Consider the following 15898-nt stretch of genomic DNA (forward strand, 5'->3'; position numbering starts at 1 on the left):
TGGTGCTCTGCATTGCATTGAGGGAGTTTGTAGAGTCTGGCTCCTCAGCCCACAAAGACAGTGACTCCTTTGGCCAAAAGCAAATGTATTAGGCCAGCTCTGGTGGCTTTCTCCTGTAATCCTAGCTACTCATAAGGCTGAGATCTGAGGATTGCATTGAAGCCAGCCCTGAAAGGAAAGTCTGTGAGACTCATCTCCAATTAATCACCATAAAACTGGAAATGGAGCTAAGGCTTAGTGTGGTAGAGTGCTAGCTTTGAGCAGAAAAGCTCAGAGATAGCATCCAAGCCCTGGGTTCAATCCTATGATAGAACAAAAAAAAGTAAATTTATTCTCAATCTTAAACTCTGCCATTAAGACCAAGTTTTTGAGCCTAATAATCTCCTTAATTTTTTTAGATCCTTTGTCGATTCATTGAAGGAAAATATTTTTTAAGTGTAAAATGCTTTGGATTAAAAAAAATTATGCTAGTGAAGACTTTTTCATTAGAAACATCTTCCTCATATTTTACTACAAAGCACAGATCTTCTCAGGATTTAGCATTACTTTATTGCCATCTAACTGGGGTGAGGTGGTATCTCACTGTTGTTTTGATTTACATTTCTTTTATGGCTAGGGAGGTTGAGCATTTCTTCATGAGTTTATTGGCCATCCTTCTTTCCTCTTCAGGGAAGTTTCTCCATAAGTCTTTAGCCCACTTATTTATTGGGCAGTTGTTTCTTTGAGGATTTGTTGTTGGGGGATTTAATTTTTTGAGTTCCAGGTATATTTTAGATATAAGACCCTTCTTCATTGTATGGCTAGTGAAGATCTTCTCCCAATCCATGGGCTTTCTATTGCTAGCTATGTCCTTTGCCATGCAAAAGCTGTGCAATTTCATGCAATCCCATTTTGTCCAACCTTTCTTTGATTTGTTGAGTTTCTGGGTCTCTATTAAGAAAATTTCAGCCTGTGCCAAGGAGACCTAGAGTTTCTCCTATTCCATCCTGTAATGTTTTCAGAGTGTCTGCTTTGACTCTGGTGTCTTTGATCCATTTGGAGTTGATTCTGGTGCAGGGTGATATATAAGGATCTAGCTTTAGTTTTCTTCAAGTGATTAATCAGTTTTGCCAGCACAATTTACTGAAGAGGCTGTCTTTCTTCCATTCTATTTTTTTAGCTCCCTCATCAAAGATTAGATGACTATAGGTTTGTGAGTTCATTTCTGGGTTTTCAATTCTCTTCCATTGGTCCTAAGGTCTGTTCTTGTGCCAGTACCAAGCTGTTTTGATTCCTATAGCTTTGTGGTAGAGTTTGAAATTTGATATTGATATTCCTCCAGCACTGTTCTTTCTCTTAAGAATCATTTTTGCTATTCAGGGTCTTTTATTGTTCCATATGAATTTTTGGATTGCTTCTTCTATTTCCTTGAAGAATGAGATTGGAATTTTGATAGGTATCGCATTGAATTTGTAGATAGCCTTGGGAAGTATTGCCATTTTCACGATGTTGATCTTTCCAATCCAGGAGCATGGGAGGCTTTTGCCACTTTCTAAGTTCTGTTTTGATTTCCTTTTTCAGGTTTTTAAAGTTTTCATCATAGAGGTCCTTCACTACTTTGGTTAAGTTAATTCCTAGGTATTTTATTTTTTGTGGGGCTATTATGAATGGAGTTGCTTTCCTGATTTCAGCCACACTTTACTCATTGTTGGCATACAGAAAAGCCATTGATTTTTGAGGGTTAAGTTTAAAACCTGCTACTTTGCCAAACTTTGAATCAGCTTTTGTAATTTGGGAATGGAGTCCGTGGGATTCTTTAAATACAAGATCATGTCATCTGCAAAGAGGGAGAGTTTTACTTCTTCTTTCCCAATTTGGATCCCCTTTATGTTTGCATCTTGTCTTATTGCTGTAGCTAGGCATTCTAATACTAAATTGAAGAGAAGTGGAGAGAGTGGACATCCTTGTCTTGTTCCTGAGTTAAGAGGAAATGGCTTTAGTTTTTTACCATTAAGTATAATGCTGGCTGCACGTTTGTCATATACAGCCTTTATTGTATTGAGGAATGTTCCTTGGATTCCTAGTTTTTCCAGAACCTTCATCATAAAAGATTGTTGGATCTTGTTAAATGCCTTTCCTGCATCTATTGAGATAACCATCTGGTTCTTATCCTTGCTGTTGTTGATGTAATGAATTATATTAATTGATTTATGTATATTAAACCAGCTCTGCATCCCTGAAATGAATCCTGTTTGATCGTGGTGTATGATTTTTTGGATGAATTGTTGAAGTCAATTGGCAAAAATTTTGTTGAGAAGTTTTGCATCAATGTTCATCAAAGAAATGGGGCTATAGTTCTCTTTTTGATGAGTCCCTGCCTGGTTTGGGGATGAGGGTTATGATGGCTTCATAGAATGAATTCAGTAGTGAACTTTCTCTTTCAATTTCATTGAAGAGTTGAAGGAGTATTGGCATGAGCTCTGCTTTGAAAGCCTTGTAGATTTCTGCTGTAAATCCATCTGGTCTTGGACTTTTCTTAGATGGGAGGTCTCTTATTGCTGTTTCTATTTCATTGCTTGCTATGGGCCTGTTAAGATGGTTTAACTCATCTTGGTTTAGTTTCGGCATGTCAATATTTGCTAGGAAAATTCTGCCAAGTTCTCAAACATTAGCATAAAGGTTTGAGAAGTATTCCCTTATAATGTTCTGAATCTTATTTGTTTCTGTGGTGGTTTCCATTTTCATCTCTGAGTTTATTTATGTGGGTGTGTTCTCCTCTTTTTCTGATAAGATTTGCTAAGAGTCAATTTTGTTAATTTTTTCGAAGAACCAACGCTTTGATTTGTTTATTCTTTCTTTGTTTTGGGGGGAGTTCTAATTCATTTAATTCTGATTTAATATTAATTATTTCTTTATACTGGATTGGGGTTTATCTTGCTATTCTTTTTAAGGAGGCTCAGCTGTCTCATTAAATTGTTGATTTCAGATCTCCTCAATTTGTTGATGTAGGAACTCAGAGCTAGAAACTTGCCTTTGCTGTGTCCCTGAAGAGCTGGTAATTTGTGTGTTCATTTTTGTTGAATATCATGAATATTTGAATTTTGTTTCTAATTTCTTCCATGACCCACTCATGATTCAACAGTGTGTTGTTCAGCCTCCATGAGTTATAGGACTTTCTTGGTTGCTTTTGGTGTTGAGTTCTAAATTTATTCCCTTGTTGTCTGAGAGAATGCAAGGTATAACTTCAATGTTTCTGAATTTGAACAAGTTTGCTTTGTGACCTAAAATGTGGTCTATTTTGGAAAATGTTCCATGTGCTGCTGAGAAGAATGTGTATTCTGATGCTGCTGGGTGAAATATTCAGTAGATGTCTGTGAAATCTAGTTGATCTATGCAGTTGTTTAGATCTGTGGTTTCTCTGTTGAGTTTTTGCCGAGTTCATCTATCTAGTGGGGAGAGTGGTGTGTTAAAGTCCTCAACAATTAATGTCTTTGGATCTATGTGAGATTTGACGGGAAGTATTGTTCTTTGATAAATTTGGGTGCTCTGCTGTTTGGCAAATAGATATTTAGAATTGTAATATCCTCCTGAAGGAGAGATCCCTTAATTAGTATGTGGTGTCCTTCTGTATCTCTCCTCACTAATTTTAATTTGAAGTCTCTTTTATCTGATAGCAGGATTGCAACTCCTGCCTGTTTATGGGGGCAGTTTCCTTGGTAGATTTTGTTCCAGCCCCTCATTTTCAAAATATATTCATTTTTTTATGGGCAAGGTCTGACTCCTAAAGGCAGCAGATTGAAGGATCTTGCTTTTTAGTCCAACTAGATAGTCTATGTCGCTTAATGGGAGAATTATGTCCATTAATGTTGAGAGTTAGAACTGAGAGGTGTTTGGTAGTTCCTGCCACGTTATCCACCTTCTTGGGGACTACAACTGGGTTCTTTCTATGGTTTCTATGGTTCTTGGATTCTCAGTTTGGATGCGGTTTCTTGGCCTTTAATGTGGTCTTGTTGGTTTTCTATGTGTAGGACATCTTTAAATATCTTTTGTAGGGCTGGTTTGGTGGAGATGTATTGTTTCAGTTTTTCTTTGCTATGGAAGGTTTTTATTTGACCTTCGTTTAGAAGGAAAGTTTAGCTGGGTACAGTATTCTTGGTTGATAGTTGTTTGTCTTTAGGACGTGGCATCTATCATTCTAGGGTCTTGCTTTAATAGTCTCTGCTGAGAAATCTGAGATGATTCTAATTGTTTTCCCTTTATAGGTGATTGGTCTTTTCTCCTTGACAGCTTTAATGATCTTTTCCTTGGTCTGAATTGATCCTGTGCAGATTATAATGTGATGGTGGGATGTCCTATTCTAGTCTGGTTTATTTGGGGTTCTAAAAGCTTATTGTATCTGAATAGGCCTATCTTTTTGCATGTTTGGGAAGTTCTCTGCTAGGATCCTGCTAAACAATTTTCCTAGACCATTAACTTCTGTCTCTAATGGGTGTTCCTCTACACCCATTATCCTCAGATTAGGTTTTCTGATGGTATGTTCCAAATGTTGGTCATATTTCTTGGACTTGTCTTGGATAGTTGTATGTTTTCTCTATAATATCTAGGCTGTCTTTAATCCCTGAGATTCGATCTTCTGCATGGTCTAACCTACTGTCAAGACTTTCTACTTTGTTTTTTATTTCTTTTCCTTCCAATTGGTCGGCTTTGATGGCTTCAAATTCTTTGTTGGAGCTTTGTTTTAGATCTTGTATGAACTTCTTTACTTCCTTAATTTGGTGTTCAGTGTTTATTCTCAAATCACTTAGTTGATGCTTATTGTTTCCTTGGACTCCCATTCCTTCTGTCAGGCTCCATTCAGCATTCCATTTGTGGTCACCCTGAATTCTTTCAGCTGTCTGTTTATGGATTCCATAAATGCCTCTATTGATCTTTGTCTATTCTCATCCCGCTCTCGCAATTCCTGTATTACTCTTTGATTAGCTTCTTCACGTTCACCCAATTCCTGTCTTTCTCTTTGATTGTTCTTAGCCGGCTCATGCAATTCCTGTCTTTCTCTTTGACTGTTATCAGCCTGCTCACTCAATTCCTTTATTTCTTTTTGACTGTTCTCCACCTGTTCATGCAATTCCTGTATTAATCTTTGAGTAGCATCCTCATGCTCATGAGATTCCTGTATTAATCTTCGGTTTGCCTCCTCTCTCTCCTTATCATGCTCACACTGAGTCTTTCCAGGTTTTCAATCTTTTCATTCACCATGTTTACCAGTAGTGTTTGTAGAGCTTTTGGGGAAGTCTCCTCTGGATTATTTATTAACTGTTCTGTCACCTGATTATCATGAGTGGGAGTTGAGATATCCAGACTTGCCATTTTTCTTGTTTTTCTGGCTTGTTCTGTCCATTTGGTATGAAAGTAACACCAATGTTGTGCTAGAACACTGTTTTAAGGCAAGCATCCACCAGAGTCCTGTAGTTGCACAGTCAAAATGGCTGCAGATACAGTCTAGTTCAACAGATACAATGTATTCAACATCAAACAACTATGGATTAATGGGCAAGAACAGCAAAGAAGGATTTGGCAAATCAGAAATTATTAGGTTTAGGGTGAAATTTGGGGGAAAATAGGATTAGAGAAATGTGGAGAGGTAAAAGGAGAGTGATTTTAACCAAGTCCTATCTCAGAGAGGGAAATGGATTGGACAGAATGATAGAAGAGAGATTTTTTAAAAAACAAACAAGAAAAAGTGGAAAAACAAAAATTTAAATTTAAAAAGTGAAACGCTTAAAAATTAATATAAGTATAAAGAAATGATATAAAATTCTTAAAATTAGTTACTTGAAAATCATATAGGTATAAAGAGATAATACTGCTATTAAAGAAGTTAAGCCTAAGAGGATGTGAATTTAGTAATACATTTCTGGATTAAGTATGTACACAATGGAGGATAAGGTGTAATAATTGATGATGGGTATATATCTGGGGATGACCAGAACAACAATTAAGTCCCGCAAAAAAAGAAAGAAATGAAAAGAATAAACAACAACAACAACAAAGGACCAAAAGGTCAAAAGAGATTTTTTTAAAAAGCACACACACACACATACACCCAGATACCTAAAATAAAAATTATAAGAGAAAAAAAGATTAATAGAAAACAATTAAAAAATAAAAATTTAAAAAATGCTTCAAAAAAGACTTCTTTTATTTTTTTTGGGGGGTGGGGTAGGGAGGATGGGAAGATCCTGTATCTCCCCTGTGTCCATAACCAGCAGTTATTTCATTTCTAAATAGATCATTTCAGTGTATTTTCATCAATTTTGTAAATGTTTTATTACATTTTACTACAAACTGAAAACACCCTATGTTTTCCATAAAATTTCACTAAATTCTCCTCTGACTCCTGCTGCAGTTGTTGGGTTTATGGATGTGTTTATTATCTGTAGCTTGGTAAACCAGAGAAAAGTGCAAAAATATTTTAGAAAAGTTTTTGAGAAAGGGGTTACAGTTACATGAGTAGGGTAATGAGTACATTTCCTATTGAGCATTATTATCTCCTCCTTTTTTCTTTTTTTTTAATTGTGAAAATACCGTACTGAGTGGTTACAATTACATGGGCAAGGTAACGAGTGCATTTCTTATGAAGCGTTCTGGTTTTGTGGGAAAAAAAATCTATGTTAACCAATATCTAATGGTTTGTGATGAGGTCAGTTCCTGCCAGAAGGAAGGAAGTGGAACCCGTCAAGGCAGGCAGTGACTGAGATCCTAATGCTATAGAATGGAAGTGAACACTTGGCTCTGTTGATTCTAGTACTTCCTGACTCCTGGCATCTCATTCATGGTTGGATCTCACTACCCTTATAGTCAAAACCAAGAAGGCGCAAACCCTTTCATGGATTATGAGGCAGAGGCACTTAAGGTCTGTTCTTACTAGCTTGTCTATTACTAGGTACTGATGCTGATATAATACCAACACCTGACGAAAATGGTTTCTCAAAAGTAAGTATAACATCTATTTTTGAGTGCTGATCTTCTTAGTGACTGTACAAAATTTGTGAATAATCTAGAAATAAAAAGTTTATAACAAATCTTTCAATATTGTTTTGAAAGGAAGTTAGTACTTCAATAAATACTATTGCTTTACTATATTTTGAAGCACATTTTATCATTAAATAATCAGATTAATCATATAGGACTCCATTTACTTGCATTCCATTTGATTACCTTTATTTTGCACTTCATGATATACAATAATTTTTCAATCTTTCCAATTTTAAACTTGCTAAATATGGAAAACTTGGAAAAGTCTAAACAATGAACATGGTGACTAATGGAGAGTAAAGCAGGTTTAGAAATAGCGATAAAGATGGGGTTGCCATTTTACTAAATTTGAAATATGAATTAGCAGAAAGACTTTTATGGTGATACAAATGACATATTTGGCACAAAAGGAGATTTGTTAAGTAGAGAAATAACATGATTTGATATATATACTCCAGTGGCTGAATTCAGATATAGGCACTGGAGAAGTCTCTGTTCTAGTAACACTATAGAACTTGTTTCAAACTAATACCCTGATTAATAACAATTATAAACTCTACCAAATGAAGGGTAATAAAATAAAAATAACCCACAATTAAGCATCCAAAATCAGACTGAAAATGACTGGCACTTGGTCAATGAAAGAAGAGAAGTTGACTGGACAAAAGCCATATGTTGCTGGACATGAGTGGCTAGAGCTCATTCTTTCTGGTTAAAAGTATGAAGATAAAGTTTGGTGTATGTGTGCAGCTGAAAATTTAAAAAGGAGATCTTGGAAGAAGCAAGAGAGAAACTCCAAAAATGTTTCAAAATCAGCACACAAATTTTCCTTAAATGTTTACCTGAGTCCAGAATTGTGCTAAAATGCTCAGTGATTTCATCAGAGAGAATGACTATTTAATTGCTTCCCCTGAAATCATTGCAAATTTAACTTTTAAACTGCCTTTATTTTAGCATTCCTTGTTTTGTTTAGCTTTGTTTTGCTTTTCACAGCTCAGTGTGCGTGCTCAGCTTGGTGAACAATCAGAGCAATTGCTGAAGAGAGGAAAAAGCATTCCAGACTCATTGCTAGTTAGCATCATGGTGAATGCTATTAGGTATGTACTTCATTTTTCTTTCTAATATCCACGTGATGTTTGAGTATAAGAGTTAGAGAAATAAAGTTTTTATGTTTTTGATGTCTAATGTATTTAAACATACAGTAAGACATATCTATATAGATTTGTATGCCTGTATTTAAATTTCTTCTCCCCTTACTAACCTTGACATCTTTCATTTTGGTGTTGATTTAAATAAGGTTCTCTTGCTTTGGGAGAATTGAGACTGGATAATCAGGAGAAAAGAAAGAAAGAAAAGAAAAAACAATAAAAAAAAAAACAAAAAAAAGAAAAAGAAAAAATATAAAAAAGAATAAAGGAGCAGGTTGTAGAGAAGAGTGATCCTATCCATATGATCACAGGGGTCACTGTATTCCCTCATTTAGTATCTGAGGAAGAGAAGTTAGCAGCTGAGCCCCGGGACCCAAAAGCTGAGCAGTGCTGGGATAGGCAGCTGCAGAGACAGAGTAATATAAGCATGGTTCAGAGTACAGGTGTAACAGGGGATTATAAGAAAAAGATCCAAAATAGCCAATCACTTTATAATCTCTGTTGTCCTTTTTCACAGTTTTCCTTTTGTTAATCTAGAAATGGGGGAGGGATATAAGGAGCCAAATGATGTGTTTCATAAAGGAATAAATCCTGGCAGGAAGGAACACAAAGATTTAAAAGCCTTCTGTAAAATAGTTTTGGAGGGCTTTGAAGAAAAGTAAAAATGATTAGCTGTGATATATGGGAAAAACTAAGATTAGAAGAAATGAGATTTTAGAGAATTTTCTTTGAATTGTGCATCTGGAATGGACTCTCCTTTGTGTCTTCTTAAAGGATTATACTAAACATTTAAATTGCTTCTCAGTTATGATGTTTCTAGAAATTGTACCACAGAGCCTCTGTCCTAAGAACTACAAAATATCTCATTCTTGTTGGTAAAATGGAGGGAAATGGAAAAGGAATAGGCCAGACTCAATCTTCAACAAGCGAGGACTGTTTATTGAGGAACAGCAAGGGGCAGAGACCTTCCCTCGGGTTTGGAGGTCCTACATGGGACTGAATTTTGGAGTGGGCTTATATAGGGCTTAACAATGACGCAGAGAATAAAAAAATAAGATCAAGGGCAATGTCCTTGGCCAGGTCCCACAGTGGAAGCTGGGTGTGGGGCTATCATCTCCTGAGGGCCAAGGTCGGAATGACCTGCCTGCTGACAAGCACGTGAGCACACACCTGCTTTGCTTGACCCTGGGGAATAAGGCAGGACTCAGTCCTTCCCATTCCATCTTTAGATACATGAAAAGATTGGGCCTAGAGGGGAGAGGCAGATCCTTCAATTGTAATAATTTCTAACATTTCTCAGAATAGTCATATGTTTTAGCTATGGAATTCTTTGTTCATAGAAAAAAATGGGTACACATGACATCATACATAAAGCATCTCTTCACTTTGGTGTCAGTATGTTAACTGGACAATTTGAACCCCATCATTAGAGCCCATTTCCCTAACACCACTACCACTAACACCAGCATTACAACCACTACCACCATTCTACTGCTCCTGAAGCACCTCCATAGGACTCTCAGTAGCTTTGAATCTTTTGACCTAGTCCAATGAAGAAAGAAATGTAAAGTGTCTCTGCTATGTATCTGGTGGTGGGGAGGCTGAATCCCTGATATCTGAGGTCCTCACTCTACAACTGAACAAACATGGCCCTTACCTGCCCTTCTCTCTGAGGTGTCTCCTGAGACTATGGTTCATGCAGAGATGGTGATATCCTCAAGGAAACTCACTTTCCCTCAGAGTCCAACAAATCCAGTCTATGTAAAATGCTTCACTGAACTCTGGAGAAGTTGTAAAACAAAAAAATCTAGTTAGAGATCTGCACAAAGCTTGATTTGCAGGAAAGATCACTGAGTTAGAGCAAATAGCTCAAATAGTTCTGAAATTTTGATCAGATAATGAAATGTCTTTGGCCTTTATTTCTCTCTTCTTCCTGCCACCCTGTCAGAAGGATCATACACAGGCATCTAGGCAGACTTAGAACTTTCTGGAAAGGCGATTCTATTATTTTGTATGTGCTACAACAGAGAAAGGAGCAAAATCATCCAAAGGACAACATTTCAATTTTGCAAATTTGAAACTTGAGAAGACAATTGAAATTTATGCCCTTTTCACAATGCACTTGCCAACAAAGATAATAATTCTTGGAACACACATTCTCTTTAGAAGAAGACAGTGCTTGGGGAATATTTCAAGAAATGGTCCATATCCTTCAGAAATTTGTAATCTAAGATTTTTTTAAAAAACACTTACTTGAATTTTGAAGTTGAGAATATGTTGTTTGTGTGGTGAAATAGATGACAATCAAAGGAGCTTGGATCAGGCTGTTGTGCTTCAATGGTGGGGTGGGAAGGAGTCTTCAAGTGCTCAGTGGGAATATCCAGCCTGTGCTACTTTCTGGGCTGGGTTCGTTAAATTCGCCAGTCTGTTCATCGTCAAACCATCTAGTAGAACATGGTATGTTCTACCATTGTATAGAGGAGGAAACAGAGGTATAAGAAGAAACAGCTTATAAACACAAACTAGAACTCCCAGGTTATCCTTGCATAATGGTAGAGAGATCAATTTTTTTGAAGTAAACATTCAAAATTGTGAGAAATTAAAAGTGTTTAGGCTTATCTTGTACCCAGTTCCTTTCAAATACATATTAAGGCCTCTGGAATAGATATAAAGGGCAGCAAGGACTCACAGAAGTATTTTAAGCAAGGGAACAATTGTAGCACTTCAGTTAGCCTAATCTTTTAGCTATAAAGGAATGAAATCCATGCAGTAAGGGGGTGTTGTGAGCATGAAAGAAAGCTAAGACTCATTGTGTTCCTATTTTGTAAAGTATCTATATCTATCAAAACATTAATGGATGATCTTGTTTTAATCTAGTGAGATACCTATGCATCAAGGCTGGGTCCTTGATGGTTTTCCAATGACCTTAAACCAAGCACAGCTCCTGGAAGAAGCTCTTACGGGCTATAACAGAAGCCAAATAGAAGCAGAAAGAAAGAATACACAAATACCTACACTGGCTATTGATCCTACAACTTCCAAAGCAGTACCTCCTCCCTCTCCAGCATTTGATTTTGTTTTATTACTCGATATTTCTGATACTGCTTCACTAAATCGCCTGGGTAAGCTGGACATCTTCATCTTGACACTCCTGTTTCTAATTACACTTCTCTGTTTTCTGACTAGATCAGTGAATATTTCTGGTTACAATTGTAAGAAAGAATCCATTTAGCATTTGAGAGAATGATCTAGCTGTGCCCACTTGCCACTTGTTTGAACTGTTAGTGTGCAGCAGTAATGGCCAAGCCTGGAACTAGAGGAGCATTCCAGAGCATGGACAAGCTTCTTTCATCAAATTGACAGCTCCCCTGGCACAGAGGTTACTGTTTGAGAATTTCATGCTTAGGGGAGCTCTTTGTGGCTTTCTATTACATCTTGACATTGCTACATCATGCATGTACTAACACAAGTATTGCAAATATTTGCATGTGCATAATCCTGATGGTGATCATTAATTTATTAACCAACCAATGCCATAAACAATGATGTGGTTATACCCTTTCTTAGACGGTGTGTTAATTCTAAAAAGCAAGTTAGCAATTGGCAGAAGTCCTCACCTGGTGAGGTTGAATTTTTTTCTTTTGCCCAAATACATGATTTAACTTTTTTCATCTTCCAATCAAAAACATTAATTACTTCATTCTATAAAGTAAGTACATAGGAATTGAAATCCATATACCTGAATTATGGCTTTGCTAATTAAAAGGTATTTGAACTTCAAAAGATTTCTTCATTTCTTAATACTTTTTAAGAAAAGATCTTGCTCTGCTTCCCAGTCTGGATTCATACTTTTAGGTTTAAGTGATCCTCACCTCAGCTTCCTGAGCCTCTTGGACTACAAACTTGTACTTAGGGCTCTAAGCCTCAACATATATGATAGGGTGAATTATTATACTGCAGAGAGTATTTAATGAAGTTATAGTTAAACATTTTGGATTGATTTGACAGAAATACTGTGGAAGACTTCAAAATGAGCAACATAGTACTGACTATTAGAGAATCAAGTATTTTCTACAGGATTCTCTAAGGTATCTGATTCTATTAGGATCTGTGGCTTTCTTTGATTCTTGAATAACTAATATTGGAAGGACTACAAATGATTCTTGTTCATATCAATGCAACTGAATCTTTTCTTTATTTAAAATACCATTTTAACGTGGTTAATAAAATATTATTCCAGGTTGAGTTCAGTGATCCACATTTGTAATCTCATCTATTTAGGAGACTGATATTGGGTGGATTCTGGTCAAGGCCAGCCTGAAAATAAAGTACATATGACCTTCATCTCAACTAATAAAATACTGAGTGCTGTGATATTAACATGTTATCCCAACTACTTGGGAAACATGAAGAGGAAGATCACTTCCATGCCAGGCCAGCCTGGTGATAAATACAAGACCTCATGTGAAAAACAACTAAAGCTCAAAATACTCAATTTGTGGCTTAAGTGGTAGAGTGCTTGTCAAGCAAGCACAAGGCCACAAAATAAAAACTATTATTCCTATATTGTTCTGTCAATAGTAGCCAGTTTTTCATTTACTAATATTTTTTTCACCATTCCTGATTGTCCTTTATGCAAATTCTCATTTGAATGATTTTAGCATCTTACAAGCTCTTTCATTCATTGGAGAGTGAAATGATATCTTTGACACATGTTCATTTTACAATTGAAGGTCTTGATTATTGTTTTCTTTAAAACAGAACTATCCTTTGATTAATGGTAGCATTTATTATTATTTTATCTGTTACTACTAACACAAAACAGAACTGGGAGAGAATTAAGTGATCATAAAACCTTTGATTTATCATATAGTCACACAGTCTGTTATTTGTAGACTGCAATTTAAAGCATGAGTACTTGACTTAGCAAAGGTCACACTAATCTTTATTTGGGGTTTGTGTAGTTTGAGATCTTTTTTGGGGGGAGGGGCTCCGGTCGTGGGGCCTGAACTCTGAGCCTGGGCACTGTCCCTCAGCTCTTCAGCTCAAGGCTAGCACTCTACCACTTTAGCCACAGCGCCGCTTCTGGCTTTTTTTCTTTTTGCTTATGTGGTGCTGAGGAATCGAACCCAGGGCCTCATGCATGCAAGGCAAGCGCTCAACCACTGAGCCACCTTCCCAGCTCTAGTCTGAGATCTTGTATTCATTGTTTACCTAAATAATATGACAAAACCATTAGATAATCGAAGCCAGTAGTTTAAACTGTCCATCATCTCCAAAAAGAGAAGTCACTTCTGTCTGTGCAAAGGATTAGAAACATGCTTATCTGTTATTTCATCTCACTTCTTGTACCTGTCTGGAGATCTCTGAGGACTGGCTGAGAATCCTGTCAGTCCATAGCCACTGGGTGACATAACATGATCCAGAACCTCTTGATCAATCTGACCTGAAAGTGGATTTGACAATTCTAAATTGTATACACAGTCTGTTGAATGAGAAGGTTCACACCAGGGTATTGAAATGTTTTCTATCATTGTAGAGCTCTGAATGATGCATATTCTATGCTTCAGAAACAAAAAAAAATCAATGGACAAGAATTTTTCAAGAAATCCAATTTTGAGTTCTCACAATTTTCTATCAAAACTACATGATGAATGACTAGCATATTTGCTAAACCTGGTACTGCCATCCTAATTTCCTCATTTTGGACCCTTGATTTATAGCTAGGCTTAAAAATGTTTTTCACTGCTCTAGGGAGAGTTTTATGTACTTAGATACCTGAAAAACCTTATTAAGCTACTCCCAGAAGTTTGTCTTAAAATACAATGTGAATTTTTTCCTTTCTGTCTTGTATAGCAAGTGCAAGCCCCAAGTTTAAACTGAAGTATCACTAAAGTACTTAACTAGCAAAAATGAAAAAAAAATGAAAGATTTATTTTCCCAATCACATTGTTTAAGGATGTCAGTGGCTGCCATATTGACAGCATTGATATGGAATATTTTCATCACCTCAAAAGATTCTCCTGGACAGCACGGGCTAGAGTGATGGGAATAAAAATGGATCACTAGTAAACTACTATTTTTAATACATTAAGCCCTGGTAATATAAAAATCAAGGATAAGTCTCCATTCTCCAGTATTCTAAAAGTTAGTGTGAGGAGAAACAAAGTAAGTTAATTATGATTGTAGTTTGTCATGTGCTGTAACAAACGTGCCCACATGGGGAGAGGTAGCCGGGCTGAAAGGGGAACAAAGAAGAGAGAAAGACATTTTTAATTTGGGAGACATTTTACAGTGAGAGTAAAGCAAATGTATTTAGAAGTGCCTAACTAAAGCAGAAGATAGACAGAGAGTAGTGGTTTTCCTAAGTGAATAGATGGAAGTTTACTAGACATAGTTGTAAAAATTTCCCTTCCAGACCAGGAGGAGCCTGTCCAACCGTGGCAGCTCCGTCATTAAGATAAGCAACAGCCTACTGTCATAAAGTTGAACATCACAGGGAATCCAAGTGGGCTGCAAAGGTTAACCAAGACAGGCAAATGATCTAAAGTGAAAGCAAACAAGAAGGAGACCACAGAGACGTAAGAAGAACTAGCCAATAAGAAAGTGGCTGTGTTATGGAAGGTAGATAGCTATCTGTTCAGCTAATGCCTTATGGAATATGGTCAGCCTGAGAAGGAGCAGCAGTGCACTTATATGAGAGGTACTAAATTGAGGCTCTGGATGCTAATAGTGGCTGAAAAGGTACATGATGTTTGTCTCTTAATTTAGATTCTATTTCCAGCTTATTAATTCATCAAGCTCCATATTCATAGATATATTTTTGAGCAGATATGATTGAATAAAAGGCATAAAAGTTAAAATAAAAATCCAAATTCTGGATTTATATTGATTCTCCACCATTATTAAAGTGTGATTTAGGACCAACTACAAAATTTCAACTCTACTTCATAAATTTGGTTGTGAATACAAATATATGTAAAAGCATGTAAGCATTGCATGCTGAATTCTACTTACTAATTTCACATACACAAATCAAGTAAGATAAGGACTGAAATACATCCATTGGCTTTGCAATTTTTTATGGCAATAATGCCATTTGAGTTGGAGGGAAGGATAGATTATGGTTGGATAAGGCACCAGTGGGAGATGAAGAGGAAGAAAGTAAGTGGAGGTAACTTTCCAGAACTTATCTCTGAAGGAAAGAGGAAAGCGTGGGACAGGGTATTTGTAATTTATATTTTTTGTTAACTCACAGTTTTCTTTCTCTTTCTTAGTTCACTTTAGCAAAATGTACACACACACACACACACACACACACACACACATGCACACACACACACACACACACATGCACACACACACACACACACACATATTGAAGAGCTCAGCTGATTTTTCAGCTAGGTAATTAGTTATGTCTTTTTCTGCAAGAACGCCAACCACAGTGTAATTCTGGAGAAGAAAGATGAATTTTACTAATAGGAGGACACACAAATTTAAGTGTCGGTGAGAAAAGAGTTTGAAGTGTTGGCCCATGTAATTTAGGTTTACTAGAAAATTAAGACATACAACACTGGTAAATTTTGGGCAAAGGATGTAAGAATTTAGAGACTGGATGCTGTTCCAGAGGTCCACCAGCTACACAGGAGTGGAAGAAGAATCCATGTTTGGGGTAGGACTATAGAGTCCTGAAATACAGTGGCCATTGCAGTGAATGCTGGAAATAGAAAGGC

The 15898-nt window shown here is 36.6% G+C and overlaps 1 protein-coding gene across 1 annotated transcript in view; it reads left to right on the forward strand.

The window, feature by feature from the left end:
• Positions 1-15898, forward strand: part of Spef2 (sperm flagellar 2) — a 158885-nt gene that overhangs the window by 66802 nt on the left and 76185 nt on the right. The window contains exons 14-16 of the mRNA XM_042690529.1: positions 6923-6972; positions 8008-8111; positions 11040-11284. Coding sequence (XP_042546463.1) covers positions 6923-6972; positions 8008-8111; positions 11040-11284 — 399 coding nt within the window. The remainder of the gene's footprint in view (positions 1-6922; positions 6973-8007; positions 8112-11039; positions 11285-15898) is intronic.

Source organism: Dipodomys spectabilis, unplaced genomic scaffold, assembly GCF_019054845.1.
Source record: "Dipodomys spectabilis isolate Male_0828 unplaced genomic scaffold, ASM1905484v1 ptg000138l, whole genome shotgun sequence".
Lineage (NCBI taxonomy): Eukaryota > Metazoa > Chordata > Mammalia > Rodentia > Heteromyidae > Dipodomys > Dipodomys spectabilis.